The 21,109-nt window shown below is 36.2% G+C and overlaps 2 protein-coding genes across 3 annotated transcripts; both read left to right on the forward strand.

Annotated features, from left to right (window-relative positions):
* Positions 1-5,145: 5,145 nt before the first annotated feature.
* On the forward strand, positions 5,146-7,214 carry LOC124819946 (vestitone reductase-like). 2 transcript variants are annotated; one of them, XM_088108407.1, is made up of 4 exons: positions 5,146-5,321; positions 5,472-5,996; positions 6,600-6,789; positions 6,880-7,214. In XM_088108407.1, exons 1-4 carry the CDS (start codon positions 5,201-5,203, stop codon positions 7,019-7,021), a joined length of 978 nt encoding a protein of 325 aa, XP_087964533.1. In that variant the 5' UTR covers positions 5,146-5,200; the 3' UTR covers positions 7,022-7,214. The 2 variants fall into 2 exon arrangements, with proteins under 2 accessions (XP_087964533.1, XP_087964534.1); XM_088108408.1 differs by having other exon boundaries at positions 5,150-5,321; positions 5,423-5,996.
* A 2,064-nt stretch (positions 7,215-9,278) lies between these two features.
* Positions 9,279-11,202, forward strand: LOC124819945 (vestitone reductase-like). Its single transcript, XM_088109973.1, has 4 exons — positions 9,279-9,549; positions 9,700-10,224; positions 10,613-10,802; positions 10,893-11,202. Exons 1-4 carry the CDS (start codon positions 9,429-9,431, stop codon positions 11,032-11,034), a joined length of 978 nt encoding a protein of 325 aa, XP_087966099.1. The 5' UTR covers positions 9,279-9,428; the 3' UTR covers positions 11,035-11,202.
* Positions 11,203-21,109: the final 9,907 nt, after the last annotated feature.

Genomic DNA, 21,109 nt, shown 5'->3' on the forward strand with positions numbered 1-21,109 from the left:
ATCTGCCTTCACTAAGATTTGATGGTAACCCGACCTCAAATCAATCTTGGAGAATACCGTAGCTCCGTGTAATTGATCCATCAGATCATCGATCCTCGGCAATGGATACTTGTTCTTGATCGTCAACTTATTCAGTTGTCGATAGTCGACGCACAACCTTGAGCTACCATCCTTCTTCTTTACTAGTAACACAGGCGCACCCCACGGCGAAGCACTCGGCCGGATAAACTGTTTCTCTAACAGCTCTTCAATCTGCTTCTTCAACTCAACCAGCTCAGCTGGAGCCATCCGATAAGGGGCTATGGATACTGGTCCTGCTCTTGAGACCAGATCAATAGAGAACTCTACTTCTCGCGGAGGAGGTAAACCAGGAACTTCTTCAGGGAAAACATCCATGAATTCATTCACAACCAGAAGGTCTACACTCTGGTTCCCAAGCGACAAAGAGTTTAAATTAGTAGTCCCGTCCATATGAAACATGATTAGGAAACAGTTGGCACCCTCGAAGATATCCTGCCTCAATACACCGAGCGATAACGACATAACTTCATCTTCTCCGGGAAATATTAACTTCTTACCACTGCAATCTAAAAGAATACGATTGGCTGCTAACCAATCCATTCCCAGAATTACCTCTAGCCCTTGCAGAGGTAAGCAAATAAGGTTCACTCTGAACCTGCGCCCCTCTACCTCAATAGGACATCTGGAGCATACATTAGATGTCCTGACTAACCCAGCTGCTGGTGTAGACACCACCAGGTCACACGGAAGCTCCCTGACAACTAAACCAAGCCTCTCCACACAAGCCTTAGACACAAAAGAATGTGTCGCCCCCGAATCAAACAACGTCACACATGAAGCTCCAAATAACAAACAACTGCTGACAATTAAATTACCTGCACTGGTTGCCTCAGCCCCAGTCAATGCATATACTCTCCCGGTTGCCTGAGGTCTGTGTCCACCCCTCTGAATAGGTCTGCCAGCCTGGCGTGGCTGTGGTCCTGCCCTCCTAGTAGTAGGACAGTCTCTGGCATAGTGTCCCTCTTGCCTGCAGATATTACACCTCCTATACCCTTCTAACTGAGGGCAGGACATCTGGAGGTGTGGTCCACCACACTTGAAGCATCTAACGGAACTGGCAAAACTGGATTGCCCCGATGACTGAGAGGAAGAACCCCTGGACCCGGAGTAAGAGGGTCTAGAGAAAGGGGTCTTTCTAGAACTGGAGCCTCCCCGGGGTATCATAGGTCCCCCAACCCTAACTGGCTGGTTCTGTTGTCTCTGTGGTCCCTCTGGTTCTCCCTTAGTCTTTTCCATATCACGGGCCATCTCTACCAAAGCGGAGAATTCTCTAATGTGCAATCCTTTCACCAGTAACTTGATATCCTTCCTCAAGCCATTCTCAAACTTACGACACTGCCATTCTTCATTTATTGACATGGTGTTGAAGCGAAGCAGGTGTTTAAAACGATTTGCATACTCCGATACCGATCTGTTGCCTTGAGTCAACTCAAGAAACTCTACCTCCTTAGCAAACCTGACACTATCTGGGAAGTATTCAGTGTAAAATTTAGTTCTGAACAACTCCCAAGTGATAGGAGTCCCGTTCCCCTCCATGATGGTCTTCACACTCTTCCACCAATGTCCAGCTTCTCCTGTCAGCAAGTATTGGGTGTAGGCCAGCTTCTTCTCATCCGGACACCCTTTGGCTTCAAAGATTCGCTCCATATCTTGGAACCAATGATCGGCCTCATCCGAACTGCATTTGCCAGAAAACCTGTCGGGATGATGTTGGAGAAAACTCTCCAAACTCCACTCCTTGACTGGAATGGTAATAGGGGCAGAAACATCAGGAGTAGGTCTTCCATTAACCAGCATTTCCCTGAGGAACTTCTGAGTGTCTTCAGCTGACACTCTTGCAGCTTCTAAGTTTTGAAGGGCGATGGTGTTTTGTTGCACCAAAGTAGCATTCTGAAGTTCCATAGCCTCAAGTACAGCCTCCAATCTTACGGTGTTCTCAGAAGGCTCAGGCTGAGAAGGTGGAGGTGGTGGTGGTCTAGGTGCCATTTTCTGCTCATACAGAGAAAAACACCATTAGTCCAACCCAAGGAAACAAGGACAACCGTCCAACACAATACTAAGAGTACACAGCATAAGCAGCGCATACACACACCCTACAGGATCCTCTAAGGACAGAAACTGCTCTGATACCATTAATGTGACATCCCAATTATATACATCATTAATATATAATAAAGACGTCATCATGCATAATATAGGAAAGCAGTCAAGAGTAATTTAAGGATTACAGTCATCCTCAGAATAGTGTGGAATTGACAACAAGAGTATTAGAATTTCTCCATGAAAATCACGGAGAATTTAAAACTTAAAACATACACGAGTTCTACCAAACATTAAGAATTACGAAATAATACTAGCTAATCTAAGCTGCAGTACTTCCGTCTCCATCAAGGGCCGCTTCCAAAGTATCCTCTCCGTCATCTACTCCCATCCAAGTGGATGATCATCGCCAAAGAAACATACCCAAACAGCACATAACACAAACAATGCAAGGGTGAGCTAGATATAAAAGCATGTTATACATACAACACAGTTAATTCATGCAATCAAGAACAATTAAAGCATAATCATTGATCCATATTTCACACACTCCCATGACATGTAAACATTCATCCAAACATAGTAAACTGACATCACGAGACTTGTTACTTTATACCCCGACTCGTCCGGACTAGAATGATTACCGAGCTATGGCGGGTCTTGCACTCGTGGTGGCTTTATGAAATTTGGGCACTCCCGCCCTGGCACTACCGCCTTGTGAAACTTTGGGCACTCCCGCCCTGGCACTACCGCCTGGTGAAACTTTTGGGCACTCCCGCCCGGTGGAACTCTGGGCACTCCCGCCCGGTGGAACTTTTGGGCACTCCCGCCCAGCCACAATCACGAGGTTAATCCGTTATCACTCACCTTGGATCATATGGAAGCATCCAAGACTAGGACCTCCTGCTACTCCTCACCACATGTTCAATCCTCTCTACAGGAGAAGAAAGACCATTGGAGATTCAGGATGACCCCCAAAACTGAGCTATCATGTAATCATTCTATACAACTCCCAAAACACCACCATGTATCCTCTCCTTGAGGATCATGGAATTACGTTCATGAATCATACTGTTACTTTAAACCTTATCCCAAGTCATGAATAATCAGATACCTCCATAATATCACATTAAATCCAACGTATTTCATACATTCACATAAATCCCCTTTACAGTATATATTTTCCAAACATTTTGCACATAATTCAATTCAAGAGAAATGACCTTAAAACCATCACCATTTGCAGACCATTGGATGGACGAACACTATTCACCGAGCGTTGTAAACCGAACGCAAACTATGCCAATTGAACGAACCCTCAGACAATTTGGTCGAACGCTAAAACCGAACGCTGAATCATTAGGCTGAACGCTAAAACCGAACGTCATATTGGATTCAACACTATGTGGCCGAACGCTGATTGATACTTAGGACGAACGCTATTTACTAACAGGCCGAACGCTTATATTGACACTTAGGACGAACGCTAATAGATTTAACAAAATTTGACCGAACGCTAAAACCGAACGCTTGAACACAATTAGGCCGAACGTCATATTGGATTCCACACAATTTGGCCGAACGCTAAAAACCGACCGTCCTATTGGATTCAACACTTATTTGGCCGAACGCTAAAATATCAAGGCCGAACCTCATTTGGACGAACGCTCTCTTCCGGACGCTAATTCCTGAATACTACAAGAACGGACGTTATCAGTTCCTAGGCCGAACGCGCACATCACAATCATACCAATGTCGAACGCTCAAGAGGGAAACCTAAGAATACTAAATTAAGAACGAACGCTTATACTGTCTAATACACCAAAGCCGAACGTTTACGATTCAAACTTAGAATATCATATGAAGACCGAATGCTACACTCACTAATTCACCAAAACGGACGTTCAAGCTCTTAAACTAAGAATATCAAATTATACTAATACACCCAAAGGCCGAACGTTCCAGATTTACACCTAAGAATATCAAATTTAGATCGCAAGCTTAAATCACTGAAACCTCAAAACCGAACGCTCAGAATTGCTAATACAGAAACAAGAACCGAACGCTCAGGTTATTTTGGCCGACCACTTATTGGTCGAGCCATTTGGACGAACGTCCAATTTGGAGCCAAATTGGACGAACGCGCGATCTGCAGAATTCTGCAGAATCGTACCAGATGTCCAGAAAACCCAGAAATCCCAATTTTTTATCCCTTCCTTCCCAGATTTGCATCAAACACAACATATATCATCAATCAAACAAAAGATCTAGCTCCCCTTACCTCTTGAAGACTTCCTTTGTAAAATCTTTGGATCTATCTTCTCCAAAACTTGCAGCACCAAGCAATTCCAACACTCTAAGCTTCACCTCTTTCACAAACTTTGCAGCAAGAACTTCTCTCCCATTTCAGAACCCAACACCCCCTTTTATCTCCCACGTCTCCAACTTTTGAAAGGTGCCAGCAAAGAGAGTAAAATCCGGACGTTTGCTCCCCTTTTGCTGCAGTTTTTCAACATCCAAGCTCCCCATTTTTCCAAATAAGACAAAACCTACCTCCCTCTGTGTCAACTAGTGTCTCCCAGCATTTAATGCTCCCCACCCCTTTAAGAAAACGAGGCCCTTACAAGTATAATGATGTTTAGTTTGATTTTAATAAGATAAAATAAGAATAGATAGTTTTGATTATTCATTTATTTAAGTGAAGTATTATTTTATTTTGTTAATATAAAATAGTGATAAATTAAATAATTATTTTTATTTTGAGTCAGTTTATTTTTTTTAATTTTTATTATTTGTATTTTATTCAAAGTCTTATTTGTATTTATTTTAATTATTTATATCTATTTAAAGGTGTTCAATATTTAATGAAAAAAAATTCAATTATTTGTGTGTGACTTTTTTTTAAACACGACAAAGAGCAATGATAGCCGTCCTCCATGACAAAAAAAAAAGTATAATAGCCAATTAAAAGCCGCCATGAATGGAGAGTTTGACATTTTGTGTGTATATATGAATCCCTTCATGAATATTCAAGCAAAAGCATCAACACTAGAAGCAGGGCAAAATATAAAAGCCAGAAATGGAAGAAGGAAAAGGAAGCGTTTGTGTAACAGGAGGCTCAGGATTTATTGGCTCGTGGATCGTCAAGAGACTACTTGAGGATGGTTACACTGTTAATACCACTATTAGACCTGATCCAGGTAAATCATTTATACAGCTTTCATCTCAGTGGATCTGATATGAAATTATAAAAGATATTTTATGATGTTCTTATTCTTATTTCTCATTATGTTATGTTAAGATGGGCATAAAACCAAAATTGTGGAACAATGAGTTTATGTATTTGACAGATGCCAAGGGGGATTTGAGCTTCCTCACAAATCTTCCAGGAGCATCTGAAAAGTTAAAAATTTTCATTGCCGATCTGAGCAACCCAGAGAGTTTTAATGAAGCGATTGAAGGGTGTTTTGGGGTGCTCCACACTGCCACTCCGTTTGACATAGAATTGAAAGAACCAGAGGAAGTGGTTACCCAAAGAAGCATTGATGGAGCATTAGGGATTCTGAAAGCATGTCTGAATTCAAAGACAGTGAAGAGGGTTGTGTACACTTCCAGTGCTTCTGCTGTTTATCGGCAGGAGAAAGAATATGATGTGATGGATGAGAGTTATTGGAGTGATGAAAATCTTCTCAGAGATTTGAAGCCCTTTGCTTGGGCGTATTCAATTTCTAAGACATTGACAGAGAAAGCAGTTCTTGAATTTGGAGAAAAGCATGGGTTGGATGTTGTCACTCTCATTCCTACTTTTGTTCTTGGACCCTTCATCTGTCCCACACTCCCTAGCTCAGTTTATGTCACTCTCTCTTTCTTATTTGGTAACTCCTGCGAACTTTCAATCTGTTCGACCCTTTTCAACATTCTTTGTTCATCAGTTTTGATTCGTCTCATGTTGAAATTTGAATTGATGATCAGTTACAGCTTTGCCACATGTCAAAAGTAGACCTAAAAAGATTAAAACAAAACATTACATATGTGTGATTTTATTTCTTCCCTTTGTGTTAAATATGGTTTTAGTTTCAAAATTATCAAATAAATTTGTTTTTAATCCTTCTTTTAAAAGAAAATAAGATATATTTTAGTCATTTTATTTAAAATAAACGTTAATTTTTATCTTCCGAGACGATAAGCATATACATGTAAGGACGATCAACACAATAACATACCTAACTTTTTGCGTAATGTGAACTTTGAGTCAGGTTCTCACAAATTTGTTTACAGTATTACTTCTTACCAATAATGAAAATATCTTATATATATAAATATATGTATGTTAATAATTTTATCTCATGTGAAACTACTGGAAGTCCTTTTTCATCTAAGTATACCTTGGTCTGTAAATCTATGGTGACACTACTGACCATTTCTTGTTCTGATTTATCTAGCTAATTTTACAAGGAAGTTTTGTTAGTGATGTGCAGGTGAGAAGAATCCGTTTGGTGCCTCTCGTCTTCATATGGTACATGTTGATGATATTGCGCGAGCACATATCTTCCTCCTTCATCATCCTAATCCAAAAGGGAGGTATAATTGCTCTCCATTCATTGCAGATGTTGAAGAAATAGCAGAGCTTATTTCAGCCAAATACCCGAATTTTCAAATATCAGTAGAGTGAGTTCTGAACTATTGTCCTGCTGCATCAAAGTTATTTCTCAAATTTATAATTGTAATTTAATTTTGGTTTTGGTTTTGTTCTTCTAGCGAGGTGAAGAAATTTCATGATGTGAAGCTTCCACATTTAATCTCCAAGAAACTTATGGAGGCTGGATTTGAGTTTAAGTATAGCATGGAGGAAATGTTTGTAGATGCAATCGAATGCTGCAAGCAAAAGGGTTATCTATGAATAAATATGCATAAACTTATATTTATGAATTACAATAAATACTATATAACAGCAAATGTTTAGAAAAGTAAATCAATCAAACAATTATAGTTGTTGTCTTCAGTCAATTTGAAATTTGGTTCATTTATAATTCCAGTTGTTGTCTGCAAGATCCTCACGTTATATATTGGATCATATTCTTTTAGTCATTTTATGTCATGCCTTGAATAATTCAACGATTGCAAATTAATTATTCATAATTGCAAGTTGAAACACTAGAAAAAAAATAGTGGCTATTACATAGCCCCAGTTACTATATAATGACGCTATATTAGAAGAAAAATAAAATTATATAATATTTACAAGCGGGATTTAAAATTAGTTTCATGTTTAAAGGTTTCAAGAAAGCTAGAATATTAGACATTAATTATAGATCATTGCTTGATTATATAAATTGAATTTTCATCAAATTTAAATAGACATCTTAAGTCGATAACTACCAATATTAAAACTGTCACTAAATATTGAATAGTTGTTTTTTTTTTTTTAAAAAAAGTTATGATTTTCTCAGCGTTGTAACTGTCTGTCCTTAAATACTAGATGAAATTTCTTTAAAATTAATTTTAAAATAGTTAAAAAACCGACTCTAATAATTTTAATGACATTATTTCGGTGGTTGTATTAAATCCCCGCTATAATACTTTCTCATACCAAATTCTATAAGGCTGGTTTAATGGATGGAAATTAAAATAGTAGCCATTAAAACCACCACTAAATAACTGACTTAATTAATTTGCTTGTAGTAAAATTAATACAGCATACATTTATAAAAATTTAGAAAAAGAGTATTAGAATTAATAAATGTTTTAAAATAATGAAATCGATTAGAATGGTGAGAAATTGTTGCTGTATTGTTATTAATTGTTATTAAGATATTATTAAGTTGTAACTGAGTTATTGAATTGTTATGTTGCCGAGGTTATCATGAGTTGTTTAACTTATCATGTCGAGGTTCATAATATATATTTATAATAGATGTCTTCCTTATGGCTTTTTTATTATCATTAGTATCTCATATATTTTTTCTTTTCTTTTTCTTTTCACAACACAATACACCTTTTCAGCAATCATATATTATTCTTTTCTTCTTTATTACTTTTTTTTTTATTGAACTATAAGATTTTATGATATTTACTAGCAACTTTATTATTAAACTAAAATGTATTTTATTACCACTTTAATATCCCAAAATCTTATCATGAAAGTACAAGATAGAATATCAATAAAAAAACATATAATTCAAATATAATTAGATTAATCATAGTTCTAATTTCAACAAATCACTCATTGTCTGTAAAAAGAAGCATCTCCTAAACTTTTGTAAGCAAATTGAAAAGAGAGTCAACTTTTTTTTTTCATGCAAATTCAATAAGTGGAGAAATGTACTGCCTCAAACTCACATCCCAAGATTTATACTTAATAACATGCAACATTAAAGTTTTATGCTTATTCAATATAACTTAGCGATTAATGATTAAAGAGACGAGGCAGGAAATGTTGAGGTAAGACACTTCCAAATTTCTTCATTTAGAATCTAACAAAGAATCAACGCCCTTAAACTCATTAATTTGCAACCCTTTATTCAATATAAATGAAAAAGAAAGGCAAACAAACAATTGCTTTAAAATAGACTAATTGTGAACTTTAAAAAGCTTAGAGCAACAAAAAAACATATATTTTCTTCTTTTCATCAGTTCTTTAATTTGGTTTTCAATGGTTTAGAAATTGCATTGAAAAGTACAATTTGAAGGAAAAGTCAGAAGGAAAATTTGATTAATTTTGTTTGAGTCAATTTGACAATTTTATATTTAAATGTCTTTTCTCTTCTAGAAATAATGAATTTTCCTATTTGACATGTTTTTAATATTATAATCTTATTCTCATTTTCTTTTCCTTTTCATATAATCATTCTATTACCTTTCTGTTCATTGTAATTTCTCCCACTCATTTAATCTATATAGATATCATATTTTTTCTACTTAGTTTCATTGAGTACAATGAGTGTTTATTTTGCTCTTTATTTTGAAAGAGGGTAGAAAGTAAATAAATAAAAAATAACAAAAGGTCTGTACAAGAAGAGGAGAAAATCAAGAATCAAACTATAATTTTTCAAAAATTAAAAACAAATAACAAATACTTAAAGATATATAACTATGATCTCTTTATTAAAAAATAATAAAAAATTGATCTGTTCTTTTGAGAAAGAGCAATGATATCTATCCTCCATGACTGAAAAAAGCAGTATAATAGTCAATTAAAAGCCGCCATGTAGGGAATGTTTGATTTTTTGTGTGTATATATGAATCCATTCATGAAGATTCAAGCACAATCATCAACACTAGAAGCAGGAAAAATATAAAACCCAGAAATGGAAGAAGGAAAAGGAAGAGTTTGTGTAACAGGAGGCACAGGGTTTATTGGCTCATGGATCATCAAGAGACTACTTGAGGATGGTTACACTGTTCATACCACTGTTAGACCTGATCCAGGTAAATCATTTATACAGCTTTCATCTCAGTGGATCTGATATGAAATTCTGAAAGATATTTTATGATGTTGTTATTCTTATTTCTCATTGTGTTATGTTAAGATGGGCATAAAACCAAATTTGTAGAACAATGAGTTTATGTATTTGACAGATGGCAAGAGGGATTTGAGCTTCCTCACAAATCTTCCAGGAGCATCTGAAAAGTTAAAAATTTTCAGTGCTGATCTGAGCAACCCAGAGAGTTTCAATGGAGCAATTGAAGGGTGTTTTGGTGTGCTCCACACTGCCACTCCAATTGACATAGAATTGAATGAACCAGAGGAAGTGGTGACCCAAAGAAGCATTGATGGAGCATTAGGGATTCTGAAAGCATGCCTGAATTCAAAGACAGTGAAGAGGGTTGTGTACACTTCCAGTGCTTCTGCTGTTTATTGGCAGGAGAAAGAAGATGATGTGATGGATGAGAGTTATTGGAGTGATGAAAATCTTCTCAGAGATTTGAAGCCCTTTGCTTGGGCATATTCAATTTCTAAGACAATGGCAGAGAAAGCAGTTATTGAATTTGGAGAAAAGCATGGTTTGGATGTTGTCACTCTCATTCCTACTTTTGTTCTTGGACCCTTCATCTGTCCCAAACTCCCTGGCTCAGTTTATACCACTCTCTCTTTCTTATTTGGTAACTCCTGCAACTCTCAATCTGTAGGACCCTTTTCAACATTCTTTGTTCATCAGTTTTGATTTGTCTCATGTCAAAAGTAGACCTAAAAAGATTAAAACAAAGCATCTTCATGAGTTTGGTTTTATCACATATTTACTTTGGTACCATTCTAAAAGGTTTCTTATGTATTTTATGTGTAGATAAATCTATACCATATCTTGTTTTATCAATCCTTCCTCTAACAAAGAACTATGATTCTTTAATTCCCTTGTAATGGAAGTTTTTTTCTTATCAGAGTACACCATAGTTTGTATATCAATAGTCACACCGTTAAGCATTTCTTGCTCTGTATTTTCCATGATTCATCAGGCTAATTTTACAAGTCAGTTTTGTTACTGGTGTGCAGGTAAGAAGAATCCGTTTGGTGCCTCTCGTCTTCATATGGTACATGTTGATGATATTGCGAGAGCACATATCTTCCTCCTTCATCATCCTAATCCAAAAGGGAGGTATAATTGCTCACCATTCATTGCAGATGTTGAAGAAATAGCAGAACTTCTTTCAGCCAAATACCCCAATTTTCAAATATCTGTAGAGTGAGTTCTGAACTATTGTCCTTCTGCATCAAAGTTATTTCTCAAATTTATAATTGTATTTTAATTTTGGTTTTGTTTTTCTTCTTCTAGCGAGGTGAAGAAATTTCATGATGTCAAGCTTCCACATTTAATCTCCAAGAAACTTACGGATGCTGGATTTGAGTTTAAGTATAGCATGGAGGAAATGTTTGTAGATGCAATTGAATGCTGCAAGCAAAAGGGTCATCTATGAACCACCATTAATAAATATGCATGAACTTATATTTACGAATTACAATAAATAATGTTTAGAAAAGTAAATCAATCAAACAATCATCATTGTTATTTTCAGTCAGTTTGAAATTTGGTTCATTAATAATTCCAATTGTTGTGGGCAAGACCCTCACGATATATATTGAATCATATTTTGTCATTTTATGTCATGCCTTGAATAATTCAAGAATTGCAAATTAATTATTCATATTTGCAAGTTGAAACACCAGCAGAAAAATAATTTTTTAGTGGCTATTACATAGCGGCAGTTATAATAAAATGACGCCATATTAGAAGAAAAATAAAATTATATAATATTTACAGGCGGTTTAGAATTAGTTTCATGTTTAAAGGTTTCAATCAGTCAAAAAATCATTTACACTGCTCTGAAAAATATGCAGAAGGAAACATTAGCTCTGGTATAAACCAAGAAGGAATCAGATATTCCAACGATCTCATCAACGAACTATTGGCTAATGGTCATACATATAATCCGTTCTGTATTCATATGTGTGTGAATATATTCACATGTTCACAATCAAATATTGATGAGAATGTTATATATATTAATATTATATTATTGCAAAAAGTTAATGTGTGGTTTAAAAACATTAAATTGTGAGTTTGATTTTTGGAACGTTGGATGGCAATCTTTATTTTCTTTCAACGTGTAATTTTTTTTTAATTAAATTATTTGTGATTTTTTAATTTCTTTTATTTTGTTTATTCTTTCTAGTTTTATAAACAGGGAGCTCCTCCTCCATTTCAAAACACACCAAATTCAGTCTTTCTCATTCTCCTCTTTTCTAAGTTTCATTCTTTAGCTCTTTCTCTCTTCTAAAATTATTCTGGGTTATTTTTATACTCCTTTGAGATATCCTTGCTAGTTCTGAGATCCTCAGAAATATTATGGGAAGTTCCTGTTGTATCCTAGAGGATTTGTGCAACCCACCACGGATAAGTCCTTAAGGACAGTGAATCTACACGCCTCAGGAAATACTGCTCGTGATTTTGTCAGCTTTTATACAACAATCTTAAGGACTTATGGCTGACATCAATAACTCAATCCCGAATGATCAAAACTTTGTTTTCCGAACTCAGATAGTGTTTGCGAAACCCATAACTTCGGAGGCTGCCAAGGTGCTCGCAACAACGATGGCTTCTGATCGAATTTGTAAGGACTGCGGATGAGGACGAAGAAGATGAGGTACTTAAGCAAATTTTCGTATACTTTACCTACAAAGGGAAAAGCACAACTAGGTATTTTCTCGTTTACCAATTTTAAAAAATATTTTTAAAATTGTGGGGGTGTAGGTAATTTTACTTAATTACTCGAAAAAATAAATTTTGGTTTTTCACTTAATGATATTGATAGTATTCTAAATTTGAAAATGGTAATTGTGTCATTATATGTTTGTATGTGGATGACATGCTAAATTTTGATACACGCACTGAGATTGTCGCTAGAACTAAATTGTTTCTAGGATCAAACTTTGACATGAAAGACATGAGTGAAACCAATGTGTTTTTAGGTATTAGAATCATAAGGAAGGGAGATAGTATATTACTATCCCAAGAACAATATATTGAGAAACTTCTTAAGAAGTTTAGGTTTTATGACCTAAAACCAGTGAGTACCCCTTATGATGTTAATTCTAAATTAATGAAAAATAAAGGAGAATCATTGTCTCAGCCTCAGTATGCCCAGATAATTGGGAGCTTACTGCATTTGATGAGCTTTTCTAGACCTGATATTGCTTATGCAGTAGGTAGACTGAGTAGGTACACTCAATGTCCAAATCAAGAACATTGGGATGGACTTGCTAGGCTTATGAGATACTTAAGAGGTTCAATGGATTATGCCATTGAATACAGTGGATTTTCCGCTGTACTAGAAGGGTACACTGATGCTAACTGGACTCTGATTTAGATGAGACAAAATCCACTAGTGGTTATGTATTCACACTTGGGGGTGGTGTGATTACATGGAGATCAATCAGACAAACAATTATTGCAAGATCAACAATGGAATCTGAGTTTGTCGCTCTTGAGATGGCTGGTAGTGAGGCTGAGTGGTTGAAAAACTTCTTTTCCACTAGGAATGAAACCAACCCCATCGGTGTCAATACACTGTGATTGCCAATCGATAATAGTTATAGCTAAAAACAAGAATTACAATGGAAAGAATAGACATATACAATTAAGACACAATTTGGTGAAGCAGCTGCTAAAGAGTGGAACTATTTCCATTGATTATGTGAAGTCAGAACGAAATCTAGTAGATCCTTGCAAAACCCCTAGGAAGACAAATGATATTAGAAACATCGAGGGGAATGAGACTTAAGCCACTTGCAAACAAACAAGTGATGGTAACCCAACCTTTGTGATTGGAGATCCCATGAATAAGGTTCATATGGGTAAAAACAAGTCACTTGTTAGTTCTGATAGCACTATATTGATTTTAATCAATTATGTCCATTCCTATGGTGTGTATGAAAGTGCTAGAGACTGCATTATTGAGAGGCTAAACTTTGTTATTAAAATTCTACGTGGTGAAAGAAGTTTAGCTTAAACAAAGTTTTTAATGATTTTCATATCCCTTATAGGTGGTGTATGATTTGCAACATATACTTGATGAAATCACCTATATGAGTGTCAGTGAGGCCGCTTGCATGAGATCTTGGCATGATCTCTAGAGCACTCATGAATACCAGGCACGCACATGGCCTAGTAAGCACAACACAACAATAATAGCAAGGATTGTGGGGGTGTATTGTGATTGATAAACCTCTAACACACGTCAAGTGTCTTTGGTTCATATAGCTTGCTATATCAACTACACTGTGTGTTAAGTTTCTAAATCTAAGACTGGTTCATATAGCTTGCTATACCAGCTCTGATGCATTACATCCTATGAGACCTAGAATAAAAGTTTCTTATCTTTCTTTTAGTGTTTGAACTATTTGAGTCAAAGAATTTTCTTTCTACTTCTTTTGCAATATGTGGGGGATTGTTATAATATATTAATATTATATTATTGCAAAAGTTAATGTGTTGTTTAAAAACATTAAATTATGAGCTTGATTTTTGGAACGTTGGGTGGCAACGTTCATTTTCTTTCAACGTGCAAAATTTTTTTAATTAAATGATTTATGATTTTTTAATTTCTTTTATTTTCTTGATTCTTTCTAGCTCTATAAATAGGGAGCTCCTCCTCCATTCCAAAATACACCAAATTCAGTCTTTCTCATTCTCCTATTTTTTGAGTTTCATTCTTTAGCTCTTTCTCTCTTCTAAAATAATTCTGGGTTATTTTTATACTCCTTTGACAGATCCTTGCTAGTTTTGAGATCCTCAAAAATATTATGGGAAGTTCATGTTGTATCCTGGGGGACTTGCGCAACACACTGCGGATAAGTCCTTAAGGATAGTGAATCTACACACCTCAGGAAATACTGCTCATGATTTTGTCAGCTTTTATACAATAGAGAATGTTATTAATCCATATATTCAGCCATTTGTGACCTTTTTCCATTGGATCTTCCCCAAGCCTTACAAGACGAATACGGTGGATTCTTTAGCCTGGTATTATGTGAGTTACAAAACACAAATTTGCATTCTAAATAGTTAGAATATTAGACATTAATATAGATCATGTCTGATTGTATAAATTGAATTTTGATCAAAGTTAAATACACATCTTAAATTTATGCATAGCTCGATAACTACCAATATTCCGACAAAATTGTTGTGCATGATTGAGTTGGTATGGATGGTAAGCCATCCTCATCAACGACATAGATTGGTACCAAGCACGTGATCCATGAACTTTGCCAAAAAAAATGAAACTAAGTTTTTGAAAGAGTAGAAAGGAGGAATATTTGAAGATGGTATCAAGTGGAACTTCACAAAGTTATTAAATATGAGAATAACATAAGATATTGACACCACTCTCGACTCAAAACCTTAAAACAATAGATTAATGGAGTGTTTCATTTTCTCACTTTTATGGATTTAAACTCACATTTGGATTCTCAACCAAACATATTATCATGTTTATATATTTTAAGTTGGATTTCTACATATAATAATGATGCAAACAAAAGGGGTTAATTTTAACTTTAGTGAATGTTGTTGGATTGTTAGCATAAATGCTACTTTTCCTCTAAAATAGTCTAAACTGAAACCCAACACATTTAACTACAACCGAATTTGTCCAGTGTCATGAAATAAAGATTAAAATTGTATGTCAGTTAAGTTATATTTTTCCTCTTGTAGAAAGATATTGAGAAGCTCTTGCAATCTTGAGTATTAAAGATTTGATATACAGAATATATAATATTGCACTTTTGTCACTTTAATTGTGTATGTATTTCAAACTTTTGCCACCTTATATGATTAAAATGATCATATCTATTTCAGATTACTAGTGTTAAGAAAACTACATTAGCTTAAGTTTGTCCTTTGTTCTTTTTGTGCAGGAAATAGGTAATTTGTCAAGTTCTTTAGAAGGACAAGGAGCAACTATGCAACTGTATATGTATATCATCAATCAATATATATCCTGGAAAAATTTTAATATATCTATCTCGTTGTACCGTACGGTACCTGGGTACCGCACGGTCTCCTTCCGAGCCGACCGGCCGAGCCAACCATCAGGCCAATTCGAGCCAACCATCAAGCCAATCATTTTGGCCGACCTCCCAAGCCAACCATCAGGCCAATCATTCTGGACGACCGCCCATGATCAGACTGCAAATGATAAACGACTCATTAAAGCCCCTAATGAAGATTAAGGCGTGATTGGACTATCATTAGGTCAGCGAAAGGTAAAAACTCATTACAACCAGTATAAATAAGAGTCCCAGGTATGATTTCTGGGCAGACTGCACACGCTGCACATTATGCACTACTTACATCACTTATTATAATCGTTCGGTCACTTTATTGACTTTAGCGTCGGAGCACCTTTAACAGGTACGCCCTCATCCGGCTTGGAGAAGGAGGGAGAGTGAGTTACGTTCGTCCAGATCCTAACAGTCGCCCTCTTGGAACAAAGCTCGCCTGGTCTTCATCCTGAAGCGCTTTGAACAATGTTCGTCCGTCCGGTCTTTAACATCCACCCAGTCTTCAATACAATCAGGAGTGTTTTAGCAGGGTCCCACCAAACCCGACCGAAACATTTTGGCGCCCACCGTGGGGCCGAGCTAGTATTCCCTATTGTAGCCACAAGGAACTAGTGAGTGGTGCCTCAAAAGAACATCAACTCAACCTTTCGGCCTCTTTCGCTCGGCCTCGTCAACCCGACAACTCAGTCTCGACCGCTCGACCACTTGGCGTCATTCGCGCGGCCATTTGGTCTACACCATTCGGCTTCACGGCCTCTCAACTTTTATGATTGGCCATTCGAATTCATTTGTTCGGCCATACCTTGATCTCAGGTAATTCCTTGAACCTAGCCTCGCAGGTACTTGGCCAAATCTGGGATCAAGTGTTCGGCCTCGCAGATACTCAGCCAACCACTTGACCTTCTTGGCCTCCACAGACCTCAGCTGCTCGGCCGTAGTAATCAGGTACTTTCTTAAACCAGGCCTCCAGGTACACGGTGAAAATTGGCATCAACGTCAGATCATTTAGCCGTGCGGCCCCAAGTACATCCGCCATCCAGCCTCCGCCATCTAGCCTCGTCAATTTGGCCACAACAACCAGGGCAGTGAACGACGAGTTCTTTCCTAAACCACTACTGCCCGACTCCAGACAAAGACCAAGTTGATGAACGACGAGTTCTTTAATGAACCACTGTCAGCTTGGCCGGGCAGTGAACGACGAGTTCTGTGCTGAACCACTGTTGCCTGACTCCAGACAAAGACCAAGTTGATGAACGACGAGTTCTTTAATGAACCACTGTCAGCTTATCCGGGTAGTGAACGGCAAGTTCTTTGCTGAAGCACTGATGTCCGACTCTAGACAAAGACCAAGTTGATGAAAGGGGTGCCCTGTCAGCTTGGCCTCAACCTCTCGGCCTCCAATGGCCCCAACCGCTCGACCATTTCTTGGCCTCAACGTGGCCTTCTCGGCCTCAACAACTTGTCCTCCAAAGGCCTCAACAACTTGGCCTCCAAAGGCCTCAATCGTTCGGCCCTCTCAGCCTCAACTCCTCGGCCTCGGCCTTCATATGTCTCGATCGTTCGGCCACGACTTGGCCTTCGAATGGCCTCACCCGTTCGGCCGTTAAAGGCCTTAACTTGGCCTCCAAAGGCCTCAACAACTTGGCCTCCAAAGGCCTCAATCGTTTGGCCCCGTCGGCCTCAAATTGGCCTTCTCGACCTCAACTCCTCGGCCTCGGCCTTCACAGGTCTTGACCGTTCAGCCACGGCTTGGCCTCAACTTGGCCTTCATATGGCCTCACCCGTTTGACAACTAAAGGCCTTAACTTGGCCTCCAAAGGCCTCAAAGTCTCGGCCTTCGTGGCCTCAACCGTTCGGCCATTTTTTGGCGTCAACTACTCGGCCTCTAAAGGCCTCAATCGTTCGGCCCCCTCGGCCTTAAATTGGCCTTCTCGACTTCAACTCCTCGGCCTTCAAAGGCCTTAACTCCTCGGCCTCCAAAGGCCTCAATCGTTCGGCCAGTCGGCCTCCAAAGGCCTCAACTTCTCAGCCTCCAAAGGCCTCAATCGTTCGGCCTCTCGACCCCAAGTTGGCCTCCTCGGCCTCAACTTCTTGACCATTTCTTGGCCTAACCTTGGCCTCTGGCTTGTTTTTGTTTTCCATCCACTCAACAAGCAAAAAGGACTCAAAAACGAAAGCGAAACAAAGAACCCGTCCTTTCAGGAAGGCCATGCACAAAAACTCGTTTGCATCATTAACATCATGCTCGGGCTTGGGGAGCTGATGTACCGTACGGTACCTGGGTACCGCACGGTCTCCTTCCGAGCCGACCGGCCGAGCCAACCATCAGGCCAATCATTCTGGCCAACCGCCCATGATCAGACTGCAAATGATAAACGAATCATTAAAGCCCCTAATGAAGATTAAGATGTGATTGGGTTGTCATTAGGCCGACAAAAGGTAAAAGCCCATTACAACTAGTATAAATAAGAGTCTCCAGTATGATTTCTGGGCAGACTGCACATTATGCACTACTTACATCACTTATTATAACCATTCGGTCACTTTACTGACTTGATCGTCGGAGCACCTTTAACAGGTATGCCCCCATCCGGCTTGGAGAAGGAGGGAGAGCGAGTTACATCCGTCCACCTCAACGTTCGTTCAGATCTTAACGGTCGCCCGCTTGGAACAAAGCTCCTCCGGTCTTCATCCTGAAGCGCTTTGAACAGTGTTCGTTCGTCCGGTCTTTAACATCCACCCACTTTTCAATACAATCAGGAGTGTTTTAGCAGGGTCCCACCAAATCCAACGGAAACACTCGTGTATTTGGATTATTCAATAACAATGAATTGGAGTTATCACTCTGTTATCAAAATCATTAAACAATATGTTTTGATGCATATTGTGTTTTTATTCTACATGATCCATACTATTATAATTAGCGGACAATAATTATGAATAAAATTTCCTGAGATGTATAGATTTATTATTTTTTAAAAATTATCCACAGTATGTTGTACAAACTCTCGTAATATAATATAATAAGAACTTTTTAAGAATTTTATGAGAATATCAAAATTAGGAAAGAACTCTAAAAAGAATAAATAGTAAACCCAAGATTTTATAAGAAAGAAAAAAAGAGTATTTTGGAGAAACACAACACTTTATTTATAAAGTATGCGAACCAGTTCAAAGCCCATGATTACAGGAAAAGTCTCAGTTGATCAAAACTGTTTTAACAAAGAAAATGGAATGTTGGAGCAAATCCGTGTCTTGACTTGCAGAAAAAACTTAGTTTTGAATGGTGCTCTGGTTAAGTTTGTAATTATCATAATGGTGAAATTTAAAATGTCTTGCTTGAGAACAAATTTTGAATACATGTGGATAAATAGGTAGGTATATTTTGTTTAGTATATAGTTATATCATTGGTTCAATAGTAGATTGAATTTAGATTCTTATATAGTGGAGATTTCAATTAGCAATGTACTAAGTGCTTTTGGTTTGACTTGTGAGAATAACATACTTGAATACTTCGAAAATAATTTTTAAATTTAGGTACAAATATAGTGAAACTAAAATATATTTTGGAACTTTACTAAATTAGATATTTTGCAATATACTTTTATGTTTTAAATTTGCAACATAATAGGAATACTATATTATTATTAAATTTACCTTGGTGTTGGTTTCTCAAGCATGACATGTATTAGAATTGCTAATTTGATATTTTATTTGATAAAAGCTTAAGATGTGGTAAAAAGCCTATAGTTGTTTGGTCGGAAGTTTGTTAATGAAAAAAATATAAAATAATTTAAGTAAATGTAGGCGTAATAGTAGTTTTGGTTTAAATTTTTTTTACTGAACATGGTCCTTATACTTTTTAAACAAAATTCATTTGTGATCCTTTATATGATCCTTTATGTTAGACTAATATTAATGTTATTCCTTCCAATTTGTTTTTGGAATTGGAGAATAAACGTTTAAAGAGTGGATAATTATATTAAGATATATCAGATCATCATTGTCCAAAGAACGTTAATGAAAATGTTTATATTGAATCTTTAAAAAAAATAGAAAATTTTGAATCACTGTTATAAATACAAAGACAAAAAAAATGCTATTAAATCATTAAGTGTATAATTTACAAAAGAGGTTTGATTTGGAGATGGTTAAATACATAATTTTTTTTAATTAGTTTTTTATATATAGAGAGATCCTTGATAGATTCACTTAAGTTTTAAATTGAGATTCATAGATAATGTAACTAGTTTTCTTACCTAAAAGCTAAAAATGCCAAGCAAAAATAAAATATATTTTCAACTTATTCAAAAGACACATCTTTGTTGGTTTTGGTTACTATTTCAATCAAGATCATATATCTATTATGAATAGTCTTTTTATTTTTATTATTTCATAAATAATATCCAAACTCATCCTCACAGAACCAATAAAAGTGTAATTTTTATTTTCATTAATGATCAAAGTTTTTTTTCTTCTTTAATCACTAATGTACTCATACTACATAATGAAAACTATAAAATGTACAAAATTTACCTTTTCTTTACTCCATACCTCTTATGGTATTTTGTAGTTCAATGTTATTATATTAATGACTTTGATTAATTAAGTTGTTATGTTAGCTACTTCTACACAATTACTTTGATAAGTCTAATTACAAACACAAACTCGTAACTGTTTAAGTTAAAATTCATTTCTTACACTCAACTTGTGTGGAGACCTACTTGACATAGTTCTCTTCGTTATGATATTGTGTTTATAACAAAATTTCTTAAATTTATTATCTTTATATTTATTATTATTGTTATTTCTATGTTTTTTTTACTTTCAATCTTAATTCGTTTTCTATCTCAACTTTCCAAATCTTAAAAACCTCAACTACTTTTGACTTGGATTTTAGAAGATTATAACTATTATCACAAAGTATTGTTTTTTTACCAATGGTATTTTTTAGGATTCTTTTAATTTTGTAAAAGTTAACTTGTATGTTTTCAAATATACACTTTTCACTTGCATGCAACAAATGACATCCCTCCATAGTTTTATAAAAAGAATACCATTCTTTAAAACAAGGAAAAAGACGATTATATATAATAGAAAAATCTCCTCCAAACTATTAAAAATTGTTTATTTTCTTAATTATCATCAAACTTTTACACGTTCACACAACCTCTGAAACATTTATACTTTTGTAATATCAAGTAACCATGAGGATCATAATTTTGATCATATTTTCGAAATATAAGATCAATAAGGACTAAATACTAATACATAAAATACGAAAATGAAATTAGAATTAATAATTTATTAAAAATTTGAAAATCCTAAAAAACAAAATTGAAGGAACAAAATATTAGTTTATTTTATTTGTTCGAAACTTTCTTTTACTTTTCATTTACTACGAAAGTTTTTATTTCTAATGTATA

This window comes from Vigna umbellata, chromosome 3, assembly GCF_029865625.1.
Source record: "Vigna umbellata cultivar VRB3 chromosome 3, Vumbellata_1.0, whole genome shotgun sequence".
Taxonomy (NCBI): Eukaryota; Viridiplantae; Streptophyta; class Magnoliopsida; order Fabales; family Fabaceae; genus Vigna; species Vigna umbellata.

Bases quoted from the DNA above. Each gene is read 5' to 3' on its own strand.
- LOC124819945 (XM_088109973.1), top strand. From the start codon at position 9,429: ATGGAAGAAGGAAAAGGAAGAGTTTGTGTAACAGGAGGCACAGGGTTT. The intron at 10,225-10,612 runs GTAACTCCTGCA...ACTGGTGTGCAG, and splicing joins CACTCTCTCTTTCTTATTTG to GTAAGAAGAATCCGTTTGGT. The intron at 10,803-10,892 runs GTGAGTTCTGAA...TTCTTCTTCTAG, and splicing joins AATTTTCAAATATCTGTAGA to CGAGGTGAAGAAATTTCATG.
- LOC124819946 (XM_088108407.1), top strand. From the start codon at position 5,201: ATGGAAGAAGGAAAAGGAAGCGTTTGTGTAACAGGAGGCTCAGGATTT. The intron at 5,322-5,471 runs GTAAATCATTTA...TGTATTTGACAG, and splicing joins CACTATTAGACCTGATCCAG to ATGCCAAGGGGGATTTGAGC. The intron at 5,997-6,599 runs GTAACTCCTGCG...AGTGATGTGCAG, and splicing joins CACTCTCTCTTTCTTATTTG to GTGAGAAGAATCCGTTTGGT.